This window comes from Macaca fascicularis, chromosome 5, assembly GCF_037993035.2.
Source record: "Macaca fascicularis isolate 582-1 chromosome 5, T2T-MFA8v1.1".
Taxonomy (NCBI): Eukaryota; Metazoa; Chordata; class Mammalia; order Primates; family Cercopithecidae; genus Macaca; species Macaca fascicularis.
The window spans coordinates 39,059,067-39,081,055 of NC_088379.1; the positions used below are offsets into that span (position 1 = coordinate 39,059,067).

The following is a 21,989-nucleotide window of genomic DNA, read 5'->3' on the forward strand; positions in this document are numbered from 1 at the left end:
TTGCCTGTTAGGATTTGTTATAATAGATTTAAGTTGATTGTATATACTGATCCTAAAGATCTCAGTACAATATAGATTTGATCACTACTTTGTAAATAGAAGAAATAGAACAAAAGAATGTTTTGAATTATATACTTTTTCACATTACTGAATTTAGATTAGAGCAGTCCAAAATTGCACACATTTCTTTGTATTATCAAAGATACAGTTTCTATAGTTTTCATTCATTTTTTAAAGGTTTAGGCTGGGTGCTGGCCGGATGCGGTGGCTCATGCCTGTAATCCCTGCAATTTGGGAGGCCAAGTTGGGTGGATCATGAGGTCGGGAGTTCAAGACCAGCCTGGCCAAGATGGTGAAACCCTGTATCTACTAAAAATACAAAAAAGAAAATTAGCCAGGCATGGTGACACACGCCTGTAATCCCAGCTATTTGGGGGGCCGAGGCAGAGAATTGCTTAAACCTGGAGGGGAGGAAGGTTGCAGTGAGCTGAGATTGCACCACTGCACTCCAGCCTGGGCTACAGAGCGACACTCCGTCTCAAAAAAAAAGAAAAAAAGTTTTAGGCCGGGTGCAATGGCTTATGCCTGTAATCCCAGCACTTTGGGAGGCTGAGGCGGGCGATTACCTGAGGTTAGGAGTTCAAGAACAGCCTGGCCAACATGGCAAAACCCTCTACTAAAATTACAAAAAAGCTGGGTGTAGTGGTGCACACCTGTAGTCCCAGCTACTCCCCGGGAGGCTGAGGCACGACAATCACTTGAACCTGGGCGGCAAAGGTTGCAGTGAGCTGAGATTGCACCACTGCACTCCAGCATGGGCGATAGATCAAGGCTCCATCTCAGTAAAAATAATAGTAATAATAATAATAAAATAAAGCTTTAAATTTATTTATTTATTGTAGAGATAGGGTCTTGCTATGTTGCCCAAGCTGTTCTCAAGCACCTGGCCTCAAATGAGCCTTCCGCCTTGGCCTCCTGAAGTGCTAAGATTATAGACTTGAGCCCCAACACCTGGCCTATAGTATTTAGGATTAGAAAAATAGGTGTGGTAGGCTGTTTTTGCATTGCCATAAAGGAATACCTGAAACTGAGTAATTTATAAGGAAAAGAAATTCCATTTGTCTTGTGGTTCTTCAGGCTATATAGGAAGCGTGGTGCCAACATCAGCTCAATTTCTGGTGAGGCCTTAGGGAACTTATGATCACGGTGGAAGATGAAAGGGGAGCCTGTTTCACATGGTGAGGGTAGAGAACAGAGTGGAAGCAACAGAGAGTGAGGAAGTTGCCACGTACTTTTAAAACACTTTTTTTTTTTTTTTTTTTTGAGACAGTCTCACACTGTTGTGCAGGCTGGTGTGCAATGGCACGATCTCGGCTCACTGCAACCTCCGCCTGTCGGGTTCAAGCGATTGTCCTGCCTCAGCCTCCCGAGTAGGTGGGACTACAGGCACGTGCCATCACGCCTGGCTAATTTTTGTATTTTTAGTAGAAACGGTGTTTCACTGTGTTGGCCAGGCTGGTCTCAAACTCCTGACCTCATGATCTGCCTGCCTTGGCCTCCCAAAGTGGTGGGATTACAGGTGTGAGCCACTGTGCCCAGCCAAAAAACACTTTTTTTTTGAAGACTGTCGCCCAAGCTGAAGTACTGTGGTGCAATCTTGGCACACTGCAACCTCCACCTCCCAGGTTTAAGCACTTTTCGTGCCCTCATGCCTCAGTCTCTTGAGTAGCTGGGATTACAGGTGCGTGCCACCGTGTCCAGCTAATATTCGTGTTTTTAGTACAGATGGTCTTTTACCATGTTGGCCAGGCTGGTCTGGAATTCCTGGGCTCAAGTGATCCACCCACCCTGGCCTCCCAAAGTGCTGGGGTTAAAGGCATGAGCCACTGCTTCCAGCCTTAAAACACTTTTTTTTTTTTTTTTGAGACAGAGTTTCACTCTTGTTAACCCAGGCTGGAGTGCAATGTCATGATGTTGGCTCACTGCAACCTCCACCTCCCAGGTGCAAATGATTCTCCTGCCTCAGCCTCCCGAGTAGCTGGGATTACAGGTATGCACCACCACACCCAGCTAATTTTTGTAATTTTAGTAGAGACAGGGTTTCTCCATGTTGGTCAGGCTGGTTTCAAACTACCAACCTCAGATCATCCACCCACCTGACCTCCCAAAGTGCTGGGATTACAGGCATGAGCCACCATGCCCGGCCAAAATACTTAAACAACCAGCTCTCACATAAACTCATTCATGACCAATGGTGTTCCTCTAAGCCATTCATGAGCTATTTGCCCCCATGATCCAAACACCTCTCCCCAGGCCCCACCTCCAACGCTGGGAATTACATTGCACCATGAGATTTGGAGAGGACAAATATCCAAACTATATCAATAGGTTTTGTTTTGGTTTTGGTTTTTTTTTTTTTTTTTTTGATACAGAATCTCACTCTGCCACCCAGGCTAAAGTGCTGTGGCTCACTGCAGCCTCAACCTTCCAGGCTCAAGCAGTCTTCCCACCTCAGCCTTCCGAGTAACTGTAACTACAGCCATGTGCTACCACACCTGGCTAATTTTTTGTAGAGATAGAGTTTCAACTCATTGCCCAGTCTAGTCTTAAACTCCTGGACTCAAGCAATCTACCTGCTTCAGCCTCCCAAAGTGCTGGGACTAGGCATGAGCCATCCCGCCTGACCTCAGTTATTGAACTAATTTTCTTACAATTAATGATTAAAACTGGCTATGCGCGGTGACTCAGACCTGTAATCCTAGCATTTGGGAGGCCAAGGCAGGAGTATTTCTTGGGCTCAGGTGTTTGAGACCTGCACTGGCAACGTGGCAAGACCCTGTCTATACAAAAAGTTTTAAAATTGGCTGGGCGTGGTGTTGCGTGCCTGTAGTCTAAGGTGAGAAAATCACTTGAGCCTTGGAAGTCAGGGCTGCAGTGAGCTGTGTTCACACATTCTGTGAAAATTCAATCATGCAGAAAAGCGACAACTTTTTCTCTTTGACATTGTTATGAATTGTATATAAATTTATAGCTCTAGATTTTTTTTCAATTTTGAGGGTTTTGAGAGCAAACTGCCCTTTTTTTTTTTTTTTTTTTTGGCGCCCCTGCCAGACACAGTTTTGCTCTGTCGCCTAGGCTGGAATGCAGTGACACGATCACAGCTCACTGCAGCCTTGACTTTCTAGGCCCCAAGCATTCTTGCCACCTCAGCCTATTACAGGTGCACACCACCATGCCTGGCTAATTTTTTAAAATTATTTTTTATAGAGAGAGGTCTCGCCATGTTGCCCATGCTGGCTGGTGCTCAAGCAGTCCCCCTGTCTTAGCTTCCCAAAGTGCTAGGATTACAGGCATGAGCCACTGCCCCCGGCTGATTCTTTTTCTTTAACCTCCTCTTCATTCAAGTTTCTGATTCTTGCAATGGTAATCTAGAGTCTGTAGGAGACTGTGTCTTCACAATAGGAAGACAGTACAAATAGAGGAAATAGACAGTATTTATAATAAAGATTTTTGAGTCTCTAAGGTAAGAACTTATTACTTAGATTTTTGTTTCTTTGTTTGAGACAGAGTCTCGCTCTGTCGCCCAGGCTGGAGTGCAGTGGCACACTGCAAGCTCTGCCTCCTGGGCTCACGCTATTCTGTTGCCTCAGCCTCCCTACCAGATGGGACTGCAGGTGCCCGCCACCACTCCAGGCTAATTTTTTGTATTTTTAGTAGAGACAGGGTTTCACAGTGTTAGCCAGGATGGTCTCAATCTTCTGACCTCGTGATCTGCCTGCCTCAGCCTCCCAAAGTGCTAGGATTACAGGTGTGAGCCACTGTGTCTGGCCTACTTAAAAGTTTTTCAGAAAATTTTTTTTTTTTTTTTTTTTTGAGGCGGAGTCTCACTCTGTCGCCCAGGCTGGAATGCAGTGGCGCCATCTCGGCTCACTGCAAGCTCCGCCTCCCGGGTTCCCGCCATTCTCCTGCCTCAGCCTCCCTTGTAGCTGGGACTACAGGCGCCGCCACCACGCCTGGCTAGTTTTTTGTATTTTTAGTACAGACGGGGTTTCACTGTGTTAGCCAGGATGGTCTCGATCTCCTGACCTCGTGATCCGCCCGTCTCGGCCTCCCAAAGTGCTGGGATTACAGGCTTGAGCCACCGCGCCCGGCCTTCAGAAAATTTTTGTAAAGTACACAGCATAAAATTTACTAGGCCAGGCATGGTGGCTCATGCCTATAATCCCAGCACTTTGGGAGGCCAAGGCGGGTGGATTGCTTGAGCTCAGGAGTTCAAGACCAGCGTGGGCAACATGGCGAAATTCCATCTCTACAAAAAATACAAAAATTAGCCAGGCATGGTGGCATGAGTCTGTAGTCCCAGCTACTTGGGAGGCTGAGGTTGGAGGATCACTTAAGCTCAGGAGGTTGAGGTTGAGGCAACAGGGACCTGTGATCACACCACTGCATTCCAGCCTAAGTGACCATGAGACCCTATCTCAAATAAGCAGGGCCGGGCTAATCCCAGCACTTTGAGAGGCCGAGGTGAATGGATCACCTGAGGTCAGGAGTTCCAGACCAGCCTGACCAATATGGTGAAATCCTGTCTTTACCAAAAATATAAAAAAGTTAGCCAGGCGTGATAGCATGCAACTGTAGTCCCAGATACTAGGGAGAATCACTTGAACCTGGGAGGCAGAGGTTGCAGTGAGCCGAGATTGTGCCGAGATTGTGCCACCGCACTTCAGCCTGGGCAACAGAAGGAGACTCTCTCTCAAATAAATAAGTAAGTAGGCTGGGCATGGTGGCTCTCGCTTGTAACCCCGACACTTTTGGAGGTTGAGGCGGATGGATCACCTGAGGTCAGGATATATATGTACACACATACGCATATACGTATACAAAAGCCAGACATTTTGTTGATCCATTCATCCATCCATGGAAACCTTAAGTTGCTTCTGCCTTCTGGCTGTTGCGAATAATATTGTTATGAACATGCATATATTAACACCTACTCCAGTTCCTGCGTTCAGTTCTTTTGGGTGTATATCCATAAGTGGAATTGCTGGATTATATAGTAACTGTGGGTTTTTTTTGTTTTTTTGTTTGTTTTTTGTGTTTTTTTTGAGGGACTGTCGTACTGTTTCTCATAGAGTTTTCACCATTTTACATTCCCACAAGTAGTGCACAGAGTTCCATTTCTCCACAACCTGGCTAACAATTACTTTTTTTTTTATAGTAGCCATTCTTTTTTTTTTTTTTTTTTTTTTTGTTTGAGACGGAGTCTCGCTCTGTCGCCCAGGCTGGAGTGCAGTGGCCGGATCTCAGCTCACTGCAAACTCCGCCTCCCGGGTTCACGCCATTCTCCTGCCTCAGCCTCCTGAGTAGCTGGGACTACAGGCACCCGCGTTTTTTAGTAGAGACAGGGTTTCACCGTGTTAGCCAGGATGGTCTCGATCTCCTGACCTTGTGGCCCATCTCAGCCTCCTGAAGTGCTGGGATTACAGGCTTGAGCCACTGCACCCAGCCTATATGGTAGCCATTCTAATGGATATGAAGTGATAGGTCATTGTGGTTTCAATTTGCATTTCCCTAATGATTAATGGTGTTGAGCATCTTTTCATGTGTTGACACTTTATATATCTTCTTTGGAGAAACGTCTGTTCACATCCCTTGTCGATTTTTTAACCAGGTTTGTTTTTTGTTGTTACTGAGTTGTAGGAGTTCTTTATATATTATGGATATTAAGCCCTCACCAGATAAATGATTTGGAAATATTTTCTCCTGAAACACAGAAGCTTTTTTGTTTTAAGTAGTGGGGTCTTACTATGTTGCCCAAGCTGGCGTCGAACTCTTGGGCTCAAGTGATCCTCCCACCTCAGCCTCCCAGGTAGCTGGGACTACAGGTGTGTGCCACCACACCAGCTTCACAGGAGTGTTTATTTTTATTTTTAATTTTTATTATTTTTTTTCTTTCTTTTTTTTTTTTTTTTTTTTTTTGAGATGGAGTCTCGCTTTGTCGCCCAGGCTGGAGTGCAGTGACATGATCTCGACTTACTGCAGCCTCTGCCTCCTGGGTGTTCAAGCAATTCTCCTGCTTCAGCTTCCCAAGTAGCTGGGATTACAAACATGCCTGGCTAATTTTGTGTTTTTAATAGAGATGGTGTTTCACCATGTTGGCCAGGCTGGTCTCGAACTCCTGACCTCAGGTGATCCACCTGCCTCAGTCTCCCAAAGTGCTGGGATTACAGGTGTGAGCCACTGCACCCGGCCAGGAGTTTTTAACTTTGATAAAGTTGTCGTGCATATTCCCTTATTTTTTTCTTTGGTTTCTTCTACCTTTGATGTCATATCCAAGGAATCATTGCCAAATTCAGTGTCATGAAGTTTTCCCCCTATGGTTTTGCTTCCTAGCTCTTACATTTAGGTTTTTGATCCATTTTGAGTTAATTTTTATATATGGTATAATAAGGTAAGGGTCCAACTTCGTTAACATGAGAGATTATCAGTTTGCTTTGTTTTGTTTTGTTTTGTTTTGTTTTGCTTTGTTTGAGATGGAGTCTCGCTCTGTCGCCCAGGCTGGAGTGCAGTGGCGCAATCTTGGCTCACTGCAAGCTCTGCCTCCTGGGTTCACGCCTTTCTCCTGCTTCAGTCTCCCGAGTAGCTGGTACTACAGGCAACCGCCACCACGCCCGGCTAATTTTTTTGTATTTTAGTAGAGACGGAGTTTCACTGTGTTAGCCAGGATGGTCTCAATTTCCTGACCTCGTGATCCGCCCGCCTTGGCCTCCTAAAGTGCTGGCATTACAGGCGTGAGCCACCACACCCGGCCCGAGATTATCAGTTTTCAAGAAAAGTGTTAATTGCCTTGTTGAGATATTTGTTAGACTACCTATGTGATAGTATGAAGGACTTGCAAGATTTGGACATGCCTTTATGTTTTTATTTCAAATTAAAATAAGTATGAGTTTAGTAATTGCCTTAGTATTAAATACTTCCTTTGAGTGAAAACTTTTCTTTGCTATTCAGGTAAATTTCCTTTAAATAAATAATTTTATTAAAAATTATATAACATAAGATTTTGTTTCAGGCAACACCATGGATTTTAAAATTAGGTTGCTTAGAAAGTCCATTGGAAAATTAAGTAGTGCACTTAAGTGTTGTAAGAATTGCTTGAACCTGGGAGGCAGAGGTTGCAGTGAGCCAAGATTGCGCCACTGCACTCCAGTCTGGGGGACAGAGTGAGATGCCGTCTCCAAAAGAAAAAAAAAAAAAAGGCGAGTTGAAAGACAAGAATGAACATTTGAGGATTGAGGTTGGCTTTTTGTTTTGATTCATGTCTTAAAAGAAAAGAATATTGTCAATTTTAAAGAGATGGGGTTTTGCCATCTTGCCCAGGCTGGTCTCAAACCCCTGGGTTCAAGCGATCCGCCTGCCTCAGCCTCTCAAAGTACTGGGATTACAGGTATGAACCACCGCGCCTGGCCCTATTTTTAATTTTTTTGAGGAAACTCCATACTGTGTTCCATAATGGTTGTACTAATTTGCATTCCCACCAGCAGTGTGCAGGGGTTTCCTTTCCTTTACATCATCAGCAACACTTGTTCATCGTTTTTATAATAGCCATTCTAACGAGTGCTAGGTAATACCTCATTTTGGTTTGTTTTATTTTATTTATTTATTTTTGATAGAGTATCACTCTGTTACCCAGGCTGGAGTGCAGTGGCATCTCAGCTCGCTGCAACGTCAGCCTCCTGAATAGCTGGGATTAGAGGTGTGCACTACCATGCCCAGGAAATTTTTGTATATTTAGTAGAGACGGGATTTCGCCATGTTGCCCAGGTAGGTCTCGAGCTCCTGACCTCTAGTTTAGGTGATCTGCCCTCCTCAGCCTTCCAAAGTATTGGGATTACAGACATGAGCCACCATGCCCACCCTAATTAACAGTATTTGCCAAATATTAATGTGCATCAGAATCACCTGCAGTACCTGTTAACCCTGGAGTTTTTGATTCAGTAGCTCTGGGGTAGAGATAACTTCCCAAGGGATGCTGATGCTGCTGGTTGGATGAACAACACTGTGAGATCATTGCCTTAAGACGTCCATTGTTGGTTGTTGGCTTAATAACTTAACTTTTTGGCTAGGGGTGGAGGTGTGGGAGACAGAGTCTGGCTCTGTCCTGCATGCTGGAGTACAGTGGTGCCATCTGGACTCATATAACCTTTGCCTAACAGGTTCAAGCGATTCCTGCCTGAGCCCCTCAAGTAACTGGGATTACAAGCATGTGCCACCACATCTGGCTAATTTTTGTATTTTTAGCAGAGGCTGCATTTCACCGTGTTGCCCAGGGTAGTCTCAAACTCCTGGCCTCAAGTGATCTGCCCACCTCGGCCTTCCTAAGTGCTGGGATTACAGGCGTGAGCCACTGCACCCAGCCTAAATTAACTTTTATTGTAGACATCTAGGGACGTACTATTTATGTACCAAACTTGGGAAAATTGAGAGAACAGTCACCAGTCTTTTCTATTCTGTGGCTCAAATCAGGAACCCAGTTGAAAAAGGCTGGTTTAGAGTAATTGGCCAGTTGTTCTGGCTCACACCTATAATCCCAGCACTTTCAGAGGCTGAGGTGAGAGGATTGCTTGAGCTCAGGAGTTCGAGACCAGCCTGGGTAACATCGTGAAACCCTGTCTCTGCAAAAAAAATTTGTTTTTAATTAGCTGAGCGTGTTGGCATGTGCCTGTGGTCCCAGCTACTCAGGAGGCTGAGGTACGAGGATCACCTGAGCCAAAGAGGTCAAGGCTACAGTGAACCATGATTGTGCCACTGCACTTTAGCCTAGGTAGTGTGAGACCCTGTCTCAAAAAAGAAAAAAAAGAATGATCTAATTTGCATGGTAAAAATGGTCATTCTCTTTACATGCAACATTTTTAATATGTCCACATTGTATTTATACATACCTCTTATTGGTGAAGCAACTTTTTTTTTTTTTTTTTTTAAGATGAAGTCTCACTCTGTCGCCCAGGCTAGAGTGCAATAGCGTGATTTTGGCTCACTGCAACCTCCGCCTCCCAAGCTCAAGCAATTCTCCTGCCTCAGCCACCTGAGTAGCTGGGATTATAGGCACATGCCACCATGCCTAGCTAATTTTTGCATTTTTTGTAGAGATGAGGTTTCACCATTTTGGCCAGGCTGATCTCAAACTCCTGACCTCAGATGACTGCCTGCCCCGGCCTCCCAAAGTGTTGGGATTACAGGCGTGAGCCACTGAGCCTCGCCAGTGAAACAACTTTTTTTTTTTTTTTTTTTTTTTTTTTTTTGAGACGGAGTCTCGCTCTGTCGCCCAGGCTGGAGTGCAGTGGCCGGATCTCAGCTCACTGCAAGCTCCGCCTCCCGGGTTCGGGCCATTCTCCTGTCTCAGCCTCCTGAGTAGCTGGGACTACAGGCGCCCGCCACCTCGCCCGGCTAGTTTTTTGTATTTTTTAGTAGAGACGGGGTTTCACCGTGTTAGCCAGGATGGTCTCGATCTCCTGACCTAGTGATCCGCCCGTCTCGGCCTCCCAAAGTGCTGGGATTACAGGCTTGAGCCACCGCGCCCGGCCAAAACAACTTTTTAATAGAAATGCCAAGAATTACTACTAGACAAGTAGATACTATTTTTAAGACAAATATTAGCTTTATAAAGATACTTTCCTTATAAATACATTTAAAATCATAAGTGATGTAGTTTAAGCCAAAAATGTTATCCTATTTCAAAATGTTATGGAATGATTTCATATTTTCTTGAAAATATGGCCAAGCACGGTGGCTCAAGCCTGTAATCCCAGCACTTTGGGAGGCCGAGGCGGGCGGATCACGAGGTCAGGAGATCAAGACCATCCTGTCTCTCATGGTGAAACCCTGTTCTACTAAAACTACAAAAAATTAGCTGGGCGTGGTTGCATGTGCCAGCTACTTGGGAGGCTGAGGCAGGAGAATTGCTTGAACCAGGGAAGCAGAGGTTCCTTCCGGTGAGCCGAGATTGCACCACTGCACTCCAGCCTCGGCGACAGAGTAAGACTCCATCTCAAGAAAAAAAAAGAAAGAAAAAATATATTTGCTTCATAGTATCTTGTTTTTAGAGTGCCATTGAAAGAAAGTCTCACAAACTATTGGTACTAATGATTTATCACTTTAACTTTGTGTTTAGAGAAATGGATAGAAAATAAGTGAGTGGATAAAATTAACAAGATCTTGACAACAAGAAAAACAAGGACAGTTCAGAATTTGAGTTGTCTTAAGAAATAGAAAAGCTGGCCGAGTGTAGTAACTCACATCTGTAATCCTTGACCTTTGAGAGGCCAAGGTGGATGGATCACCTGAGCTCAGAAGTTGGATACCAGCCTAGGCAACATGGCAAAACCCGGTCTTTACGAAAAAAGGAAAAAGCAAACAAAAAAATGCTGGGTGTGGTGGTGTGTGCTTGGAGTTCCAGCTACTTGGGAGGCTGAGGCAGGAGAATCGCTTGAACCCAGGAGGCAGAGGTCGCAGTGAGACAAGATAATGCCACTGCCCACTCCAGCCTGAGCGGCAGAGTGAGACCCTGTCTCCAAAAAAAAGAAAAAAGAAATAGGCAAATTGTAAAGTAAGGAAGAAAATAAATGATAGGCAGATACATAATTATAAATGTCTATTACTTAACTGTATAATTAAGATAAAGATCTAAGTAACTTTTAGCTCCACAATTTTTTAATTTTTATTAAGAAAGTACTTAATTGCTTTTGCCTGCAGAGCCCTCTTAATTGGGATATTTTCATATTTGAATTTTAGGGCAGCTGCAATGACTCTCCGCACGGTATTATTGTCATTGCAAGCACTATTGGCAGCTGCAGAACCAGATGATCCACAGGATGCTGTAGTAGCAAATCAGGTAAGATGGCTGCTTTTGAAAGACTTCCTTACATTATGTGTGAGTCTTTAACCGCTTTAATGGTTTGCACATTAACACATGAGCATACTCTATTGAAACTAAATTTTGAAATGGTTTTCTTTCTTGTAGGATTATTTTGTCAGGTGTAATAGTGAAAACTTAATCGACTTTTAACATCTAGTTTAGTTGGATATAGATGCTATTTTCCTAACATGAGTATTTTCAAACACATAAAGTCAAAAGAATTACACAGTGAACACCCATATTCCTACCATCTAGATTCTAGGATTAATGCTGGTGTATGTATCCATCTTTTTATCCTTCTATTCAGGAAGGATGATCCCTCCTGCTAATAATTTTAATCACCTCCTATCATGGCACTGACATGGCATGGCACAGTCTCCAATGACCTGGTAATTTGTTGAATGGAATAAATATTTTTCATTTCACTTTCTAGCTACAGTGGCTGAGTTTAATAATTACATCAGAGACTGGACCTAAGTTATTAGTATCTGACCCATTAAGAAACAGTTTGCTGGCCAGGTGCGGTGGCTCATGCCTGTAATCCCAGCACTCTGGGAGGCCGAGGTGGGTGGATCACTTAAGGTCAGGAGTTCCAGACCAGCCTGACCAACAGGACCAATAGGTGGTGAAACCCTATCTCTACAAAAAACACAAAACTAGCCCGGCGTGGTGGGACGCACCTGTAGTCCCAGCTACCTGAAAGGCTGAAGTGGGAGAATTGCTTGAACCTGGGAGGCAGAGGTTGCAGTGAGCCGAGATCACGCCATTGCACTCCAGCCTGGGTGACAGAACGGAACCCTTTCTCAAAAAACAAAAAAGTTTGCCAATACCTACTTTAAGCAATTGGAATATAATGAACATTCTTTTTTTTTTTTTTAAACCTTAGTTTTTCTTCTCTTGACTTCTAAGATATTACCCACTTTTCTTCCTCACTTCATAGCTGTTCTTTGTTAGTTCCCACAATTATTTCCCTTCCTACTCGTCTTTCTTAAATGTAGTTCCTCAGTTCTGACCTTGTTACCTTTACTTTCTGTACACATTGACACTTGGATGATCGTATCTATACTGATGTTACCACCCGTACATTGATGAAATGTGTAGGCTTGCCCTCTCTCACGAGAGCCTGATGTTTAACTAAATTAGTAGGTGATGGTATCATAGAATGATAGGTTTGTAGGATTTATGATATTGCATTCAGTTTTGGCAGTGTTACACTCAGGTATCTAAGGAACATTCATATGGTTAACCACCCAAGTCACAGCCTTTGGAGTTTTTCTCTGTCTCCTTTGCTCCTGTTGATAACCATTCCCTGTATCATTCTGTTACTATATTTACATAATTACTCTGATCATTTTTAAAAATTCTTTTCAACTGCTCTGATAGATCTTTTCTCAACCTCTTTCTTCCTTTCTCCGTCTTCTCCGTTGCTATCAGGTAGCTTTATAAAGTGCAAATCTTACTTCACTAACAAAAACTTGTTAGTAGCTCTACTGTCACCTACTTGAGTCCAAATTCTTTAGTTCATAGAGTTTTTCCATGATCTGAACTCTCTGCAAACCTAGCTTTATTTCCTAAATTCTTTTCTTCAAACTCATGCTTTTTCAAGCATTGCATTCGTTTTTACATATTGTATCCAATCTGCCATATTTCCTCTGCCTGAGGAAACTTCCTCTTGGCAAATTTCTTTAACCTATAAGATTTTAATTTATGTATTATCTTCTTTTCCCTTGAAGATCTGTTTACTCCTTGCTTTATGTATATATCCTTGTCAGTATATTCTGTTATTTGCCTCAGAGTACTTCCAATTCGGATTTTCCATGTTTTTTTATATATGTGCTATTTATTCATATTTGGTTGTTAAAAGCATGGCTTGTATTCCAGCTTTGCTTTCCTGTTGAATTCTAAGCCTTACAGGCTAAGGTTGGACTCAAGGGTTTCTTCTAGCTCCTAAGATAGTTCAATAATTTGACTTATTTTCTTGTGATGAATCAGTGGTAGAAAGTAGATTTATCATTTTAATATGTAATAGATTTAAATATATAAAGTACTTTTAAAAGAAATATTAAAGTGAATTGAAGCGTTAGTAATTTATACTTTGCTTTACTAAGTAATGGTGGTTCCAAAGTATTTGATAAATTTACCTCTTTCCAATGCATATGGGAAGTCTTTTAATAAAATTACTCTATTGTGAGTTTATGATCATCTCAAGTTATGTAATAAATTAGGTCTTTGCATGTGGGTTTCCATAAATCACTGTACACTAATGCAGCTGTAAGAAAACAGAAGAATCTAGTTGTATTCTAGCCTGGGCTGTGGGTTATACAAAAGCTGGTCACATTGTAAAAAATTATTCTAATGTCGGCCGGGCACGGTGGCTCAAGCCTGTAATCCCAGCACTTTGGGAGGCCGAGACGGGCGGATCACGAGGTCCGGAGATCGAGACCATCCTGGCTAACACGGTGAAACCCCGTCTCTACTAAAAAATACAAAAAACTAGCCGGGCGAGGTGGCGGGCGCCTGTAGTCCCAGCTACTAGGGAGGCTGAGGCAGGAGAATGGCGTAAACCCGGGAGGCAGAGCTTGCAGCGAGCCGAGATCCGGCAACTGCACTCCAGCCTGGGCAACAGAGCAAGACTCCGTCTCAAACAAAAAAAAATTATGCTAATGTCCACATATTTTTATAAGCTAGTAATCTGTGTTCAGTTGTATAATGTTTGCTGCTTTACAGTGTTTGGAACATCTCTTAATACTTCACTTAATCTAATTTTAGTCTTTTGCTAGTTATATCTGTTGGATTTGGAGATTAAAGTAGATTAATGTTACTTGTCTTTATTATTGTCAACACAAATTGTGAGTCAAAGCTTCAGGTTAAGTGGTCTTTTCTCGAGTGACATAGGTTGTCTATAATGCAAAGTGAATCACATTTTAAGTGTAGATTTGTTTTATTTGGAAAAAGTAGGATTGTAGGCAATTAAGAGCTGAAATACCATATCAAATATTATAACTGTAATGTCATGTCAATCAATTTTTTCCCCCCCATATAGTACAAACAAAATCCCGAAATGTTCAAACAGACAGCTCGACTTTGGGCACATGTGTATGCTGGAGCACCAGTTTCTAGTCCAGAATACACCAAAAAAATAGAAAACCTATGTGCTATGGGCTTTGATAGGGTAAGTACATAAGGGCATGTTGATTTTGATATATTGATTGATTTTAAATTATTGCAAATTCTTGACTGACAAAAGTGGTTTAGAAAATTAAGAGAAATTCGCAGCCTGAGCAACATGGCAAAACGCATCTCTACAAAAATTAGCTGGACGTGATGGTGAGTGCCTGTAACCCAGCTACTCTGAAGGCTGAGGTGAGAGAATCCCTTGGACCCAGGAGGTCAGGAGGTCGAGGCTGCAGTGAGCGATAGTCATGCCACTGCACTCCAGCCTCGATGATAGAGCAAGACCCTGTCTCAAAAAAAAAAAAAAAAAGGAAAATAAGAGAAAATCTAGTTTTGGTAAACATATTTTCTGTTTTCGAAATCAGTGATTTTTTTAATTTTTACTGATCACTGTCATTGATTTTAGAAGCTTTTCATGCACTGCAAATGTAAATCAACTTACAGAAAAGAAACAAGGTGTTAATTCCCAATATAAAGAGTGAATGATTCAGTATTGTTTAAATGTTTCCTTGAGATTTAATTTCTTGTCCCCTTTTCTTCTCTACAGAATGCAGTAATAGTGGCCTTGTCTTCAAAATCATGGGATGTAGAGACTGCAACAGAATTGCTTCTGAGTAACTGAGGCATAGAGAGCTGCTGATATAGTCAAGCTTGCCTCTTCTTGAGGAGCACCAACATCTGTTATTTTTAGGATTCTGCATAGATTTCTTTTAAACTGGCATTCTTGCCTAATGATGTTATCTAGGCACCATTGGAGACTGAAAAAAAAAAAAAAATCCCTGCTCTGTAAATAAAGCTAATTAAACGTCTGTGTAAATTTAAAAAGGGGAAATACTTTAATTTTTTTTTTCTTAATAGTGTAAAAATTCCTTGAGCTAAGCTAAAACCATGGAAGAAACATGCTACTTTAGTGTTTAGCAGTGTACCAAGACTAGCAAGAGTTTGCTTCAGGATTTTGTTGAATAATTAAGATAATACTTTGAGTGTGTCAGGGCCATTCAAATTGTTGGTGTTGCATCACAGCTACCTTAACTGTTTTTAACATGGATCCTCTGTGCCTGTGAATTTACTTGCATGCTTGTACTTGACTTCTTAGGATGGGTAGCTGAAAAGACCACCATTTTAAGCATTTGAGAATTCTTAAATATGAAATTTATTCAGAATTGAAGATGGTGACCTATTCAGAGCCTTTTTGTCCTTGTCAACAGACTGGGACATAGTGTCTGTTTCCCCCCTTCCCACCCCTTTCCCCACCCCCACCTTGCCACACAAGCTAATATTCTAATGGTAAATTTCTCTGTATTTGGTGGGGAAATGTGCTGAAGGACAGTATGTATCCCTTGCTTCATTTTTCGGTCGTAGGTTTGGAATGTTTTGTCCCAGTTCTTCAAACACTCTTAAATTTTTCCTAAGTAATGTAAAAATGGAACTGCCAATTTTATTTCTCTTGCAAAAATAGTAAATACTTGGTGTTACATTATTCCCAGGTTTAATGAAAGAACCCAACTTAGTTTTTCAGTGAATTTGACACCTGTTTTTTAAACGATGAAATTTTTCTTTGAGAACTGGCAAGGATGCAGTCAGCTGTTTCCAGTAGTTTTTAGCCTGATTTTGGGGTCTATAGCGATTGCTTTATTGGATACTTCAAGTCATTCTTGCTTGCACTTCCCCTATTGACACATGAAAGCTGTGTTGGTGTTTTATTGTACATACTTCAGATGCACATAGGAATAGAAGTGTGTTATAAATCTAGCTTTCTTTATGATGTTTCTGATAATATGAGAATTGAAAACTTTACCTTCTCTTGTACATAGTCAGACTATTTGTATTAAATTTTCATTTCATTCTAAGTTCAAAAGTTTGAAAATTATTAGTTTTGCAAGATCAAACACTAATGTGACCATTTTATGAAGGTTGAAGTGGATTTATGCAGGCAGTTCTATATATAGAAATACAATTCTTTTTAAATTTTTAGGACCAATACAAAATAACAAAAATGTAATGGAATCAGACTGAATTAAAGTAAGGCTGTATATTGAAAGTAATATTATAAAAGGTTTGCTTTCTTTAAGTGTTATTTATCTTAAATTATAATCGTTAAGTGTTTGGAAGATAATTTTTGAATCATAACGTCAGCATAACTTCATTTGACTTCTCAATAATCTTGATACTAGAAGCAATAAAAGAACCATTATTAAATATATTGTAATGTTAAAGATGTGAAGGTTCTTCCAAAAATTTGTAAGGCTTTCCTAATTAACAGTAAACTCTTATAGTTGATATTATTGCATACTAAACACAAGTTGCTGTTTTTTCCCCATATGTTTGCTTAAGCATGTCTTTATATAACCATCTCCTTTTATTGTTGTAGTTTATTTTCTAAAGATGCCAAAGGAAACAAGATTTTTCTTTATTTATTTTAAATACCTGAAACCTTGTACTTTATATTTTGAAGTAAGGTGGGATTGTGTGAAAATGTGGATGGTTTTTCTCCATTATTGGTTAGAATTACTTTTTTTAAGTGGAGGGCAACTTGGTACTATTCGTAGAATTTGGGTTTAAAAATATCAGACACATCTACCCAGGTTTTTTTTGCCTGTATTATCAGGGTATATTTAATGTCCTGTGGTTAGACAAAGGTGAGAGAGCTCAGAGGTTTCTAAAGGTCAGGCATTACATACATACGTACATGCTCTTGGAGGCAGCTATATCCTGCTTTGATTTTTATGCACATGAGCCCTATAGGGTTATATACTCATCTGACTACACTTCAACATCCCCAGTGCCCAAGAAATTGGAAAGTACATTTGGTTTGAGACATCTTCATAAAAGATTCTTTATTATAAAAATGTACCTCATTTACATTTAATGTGATGATCTTTTTTTTGCTTTCTGGTATATTTCCCAGTGTACTGTTTGCTTTTGTTATTCTCTTGTGTGTGGGTAGATTTAGTTACCCAAACATAGAAACTAAAGCAATTGCTTTTTTCCTCTGTTCTTAAATATGTTTGGAAAAAAAGACACTAAAAGATCAGGCCTAGGGGAAAAGTACCCTGGTGGAAATTATTTTTGTAATTCTTAATATTTTTGAGTTGGCTCCGTTTGTCAGTTTTAAAAGTCTCAAAAATTATGTTAAAAAAAAAAATCCAGTGAAATCCCATTTAGGGCAGGCCGATTTGTTAGAAGTCATTGATACTCCAGTAGGCTTTTGTTGTAATCAGGCCTGTTTCCTGAGTATGTGCCTCTTTTAAAAGAAGAAATAATTAGCTGTATAGTATTTCAGTACTGATGAATGAATGAATGAATGAATGAATGAATGGCAGTTAGTGGACCCAAATAAGTATTCAGTGGTATATAAATATTTGAGGGACTAGGTACTGAATTAGATGCTCTGAGTTGGCACCCCGAAATGTTTAGAATTACAACTATGATTTACTTATATCCTTGTAACACGTTCAAGGATATATAAATGTTTGGATTTTGTATTTTGCTTTTGAAGAGAATAATCTATGAAATGAAAGAATGGGTTTTTTTTCCATTTTTTAGAAGTTATACACATTTATGATTGTTGGTGGCACATAAAACTATGCAAAATAATTCTTTTTAAGTATCTGTAAGAAAGAATTGGCAGTTTAAACGGATTTTGCTTATTTATGCACTACAGAATGCAGCATACTGTATTACTGTTGAGGCTGCTTAATAAGTTTACCAATGTGAAAAGCAGATCTTGGGCATAAGTGTATGCCTGATTTGAGCTTTTAAAACTGTGCAGTAGGTGTATGGTAATGTTTTACAATCCTATGTAGCAAAATAGGAAATTATGAATTTTTGTTGTTGTTGTTTTAAAGATTTAAGATGGATTGGGTAGGGAACAGCTGGAGCCAGGTATACCTTCTAGTATGTAGAGGGAAACAATGTTTAGATGTGAAAAAGGAAGCCATCTGTTTACAGTTAACTTTATTTCATGGACTTCTACAAAATAATGTTGTATTAATCACTTTTTCTAGTTCAAGGAATTTCAATTCCAGGGTACAAACCATTGATTTAAAAATTACGTTTCCATTATTTTTAGTACAAGTTTAAAGTAAATGCTTACCATCAGCCAGTTGCTGTCACTGGGAAGAAGGCAACTTGAAGTATTTACTGATAAATAGCCTTTATTCCCAAGTGTGACTTTTCTTCAGTGTCTACATATTATGTCACACGTTCTATTTGCACTGCTGCAATATAGATCAAAGATCTTGTGGCATAGGGGTAAGGGAGTGTTACTATCTCCCTTGTCCCATTTGTTCTGTTACTGCTTCATTGGACTGATCTACCCTCATGAACTTGCAATCACCTAAATGGAGTCTTGAATGTGTCACCTTTTGCTTGGTTATTTCAACCATGCTGCTATATATAATCAGGTGTGGCACAGTTTGTCAGTTTGATTCTAGGTGTGAGTGGAGAGAAATCATTACACTGTGCTGTTAACGATCCTTGTCTGCTTGCTGTTACCTACTTTTTACAGGCATCATAATAAAAGCTAGACTATTTCTTTGGGGGGAAAGAGACTTATTTAATGTAATTTAAAAAACTTTTCCAATAGAAAATGAAATATTATTGAAAATAATATCTATTTTTTAGCTTTCAGCAATTGATGGTGCTTTGTTGTGGTGTCTGCTGGAAGTTTACTGCCATTATAGGGAACCTTGCTTGTTAGCTTCTCTAGATCTCTATTCTAAACAATCTGTTAGTGACGATAAATTCTGTAGGAGGGTCTATTCTGAGCCGTTAACTTCCTGTAAGGGGAAAATGGGTGGGTCACCAGAAATACCATGGAAGCAGGGTGGGCTGTGGGTGGAGGGTTGGGGTATTTGTCTTGAGAATTAAAAACTACGAAACACTTTTGTACACAACTGATTTTTTAAAAAATAAACACATTTTTAAAGATGTTGAATTTTTCCCCCCTTATTGGGAATTCTTAAAAATAAATGCATGCATGTTTTCCCCTGAAAATGGTTTATATCTTATTTCTGGGTACTCATCTGTGGACAAGCAATTAAGTCTTACTCTAAATAAGAATAAGAGAACTAGGCAGATATTTCTCCTTCACAGATTTCATAGTGATTGACATATAAATGCAGTAAGTTGTATCAGATCTTTGAATTTAAAAACATTGAAATTTAGTTCTAATTAAACTTACTAAAAGTAGAACATATTTGCTTAGGTTCTAATCCAAAATGCAGAGTAATTAAGAGTTAGTTAAGTAATACTTTGTATTCTGTTTCCGTATATGCTTTCTGGAAATGTTGCATGGTACTATCAAAAAGACTGAATTGTTTCAGAAAGTCCAGAGTTTAATCCCAGCTTTTACTCAAGAGCAGAGAACCTGGACTTTTCTGAGCCTCAGTTTCCTCATCTAGGTAAGATATTTGCCCAGTACTTTGTAGCATGTTTGTGAAGATCAAATTAAATGATTGATGTAGCTATAAAAGTACTTAATATATTTGTTATAGATGTTAATATAATTCTAACACTAAATTTTGGCTTAACTATGAAAGGAAAGTACTTAATATATTTGTTTTTTTTTGTTTTTTTTTTTTTTTTTTTTTTTTTTTTTGAGACGGAGTCTCGCTCTGTTGCCCAGGCTGGAGTGCAATGGCCGGATCTCAGCTCACTGCAAGCCCCGCCTCCCGGGTTCACGCCATTCTCCTGCCTCAGCCTCCCGAGTAGCTGGGAGTACAGGCGCCCGCCACCTCGCCCGGCTAATTTTTTTTTTTGTTATTTTAGTAGAGACGGGGTTTCACCGTGTTAGCCAGGATGGTCTCGATCTCCTGAACTCGTGATCCGCCCGTCTCGGCCTCCCAAAGTGCTGGGATTACAGGCTTGAGCCACCGCGCCCGGCCCTTAATATATTTGTTATAGATGTTAATATAATTCTAACACTAAATTTTGGCTTAACTATGAAAGGATTACTCTGTTCCTAATCTGAAACCACCAAGAGGATACCTTGTTTGAAAATTGTTCTTGTTTGGCAAAGTAGCTATTTTTTGTTATGTCTATTTCAAAGGTCGATTGATTGGTTATTATCTGTAGATTGCCCCTTCCTCCATAAATGCTGATAATTAGAAGACACTTTGTCAGGGTTTGTACAAATTATTTTACATGGCAAAACTGATTGTGTCTTTATGGTATTTGTAACCAACAAACAGCAGGCCTATAGGTTTCTTTGCCAAGAAATGGAATTCCTCCTGACCTGGAATACCAATATAAAGTGTTCTTTTTGTGGAGCAAGACTGGGTCTTTAGGTACTAAAAATCTAGGATAGCAAGGAGAATTCAAGGCTGGGTGTGGTGGCTTACACCTGTAATCCCAACACTTTGGGAGGCAGAGGCAGGTGGATAATCTGAGACAGGCTGGCCAACATGGTTAAATCTCATCTCTACTAAAAACATAAAAATTACCTGGGCATGGTGGTGCACGCCTGTAATCCCAGCTGCTCTGGAAGCTGAGGCAGGAGAATTGCTTGAACCCGGGAAGCGGAGGTTGCAGTGAGCCAAATTTGCACCACTGAACTCCAGCCTGGGCAACAGTGAGAATTAAGGAGCTCTCATGCCCTGGCAGTAGTCAAATTTAAAGAGCATCAGACATTTGGTACTTGTTTTGATCATCAGTGAATTAGTTTTTTTTAGTGGATAATATGCAGGTTATTAAGGATAACTTAAGGTATCAGATAAAGTCAAATGGCAAAATTTGCAAAAGACACTAATTCAGGATAATTGCTGAGGTGATTATTAGCTGGAGCATGGTTGATTTTCTTCGCCAGTGTGGTGGCTCACAACTGTAATCCCAGCACTTTGGGACGCTAAGGAGGGAGGATCACTTACGCCCAAATTGAAGGCTGCAGTGAGCCATGATCCACCACTGCACATGAGAATGGGCAACAGAACAAGACCCTGCCTCCAAATAATTTTTTTTTTTTAATTATTCTTGGCCAGGTATGGCGACTCATGCCTGTAATCCCAGCACTTTGGGAGGCCGAGCTGGGTGGATCATAAGGTCAGGAGTTCGAGACCAGGTAAAACCTCATCTCTACTAAACATACAAAACAAAAATTAGCCAGGCGTGGTGGCACGCACCTATAATACCAGCTACTCTGGAGGCTGAGGCAGGAGAATTGCTTGAACCCAGGAAGCAGAGGTTGCAGTGAGCTGAGATTGCACCGTTGCATTTCGGCCTGGGCGACAGCAAGACACTGTCTCAAAAAAAAAAAAAAAGTATTAGGCCAGGCACAATCGCTAACGCCTAATCACACCTGTAATCCCAGCACTTTGGGAGGCCGGGGGATCACCCGAGGTCAGGAGTTTTACACCAGCCTGGCCAACATGACAAAACCCCGTCTCTACTAAAAACATAAAAATTAGCCAGGTATGGTAGCAGACGCCTGTAATCCCAGCTACCTGGGAGGCAGAGGCTGCAGTGAGCCGCGATCGCGCCATTGCACTCCAGCCTGGGCGACAAGAGCGAAACTCCGTCTCAAAAAAATACTGTTATTCCAAATAAACATTGCTTTTTAAAAGTCAGTAGTAAGAGTTCATAGTGAAAAAAACTGTCTACGAAACTCTACTACTAGTACACAGAACAGTTTTTAAATAATGGATTTTTGTTTTTAGGTTACCTCCAGATCACTAAATAAGGTGCTTATTCCTGTTTCAGTAACTCATTTCTGTTCTGTTGGTTACACCTGCTTATCTCTTGACTCCATGTTTTTATCCCCAACTTTATCTTCACTCAGCAGTGGAGTTTAGGTTAAAGGAGGGCTGTCATATGCAGAAAAACCTTGAGAAAATCAGATGGTTTTGGGGGCAAGTATGTATAGCTAAGGGGCACCTACTCACTGAAGTAAAATTGCTTTGGACTG

General features: G+C 40.8%; 1 protein-coding gene across 8 annotated transcripts in view; it reads left to right on the top strand.

The window, feature by feature from the left end:
• UBE2K (ubiquitin conjugating enzyme E2 K) overlaps positions 1-19,018 on the top strand; it is an 85,993-nt gene extending 66,975 nt beyond the window's left edge. For 6 of the 8 annotated variants that reach the window (XM_065544882.2, XM_074039576.1, XM_045392265.3 and 3 more), the window contains 3 exons: positions 10,789-10,888; positions 13,956-14,084; positions 14,634-19,018. In XM_065544882.2, coding sequence (XP_065400954.1) covers positions 10,789-10,888; positions 13,956-14,084; positions 14,634-14,708 — 304 coding nt within the window. In that variant the 3' untranslated portion in view covers positions 14,709-19,018. The remainder of the gene's footprint in view (positions 1-10,788; positions 10,889-13,955; positions 14,085-14,633) is intronic. The other 2 variants (XM_045392266.3, XM_074039575.1) reach the window with 1 other exon arrangement.
• Positions 19,019-21,989: the final 2,971 nt, after the last annotated feature.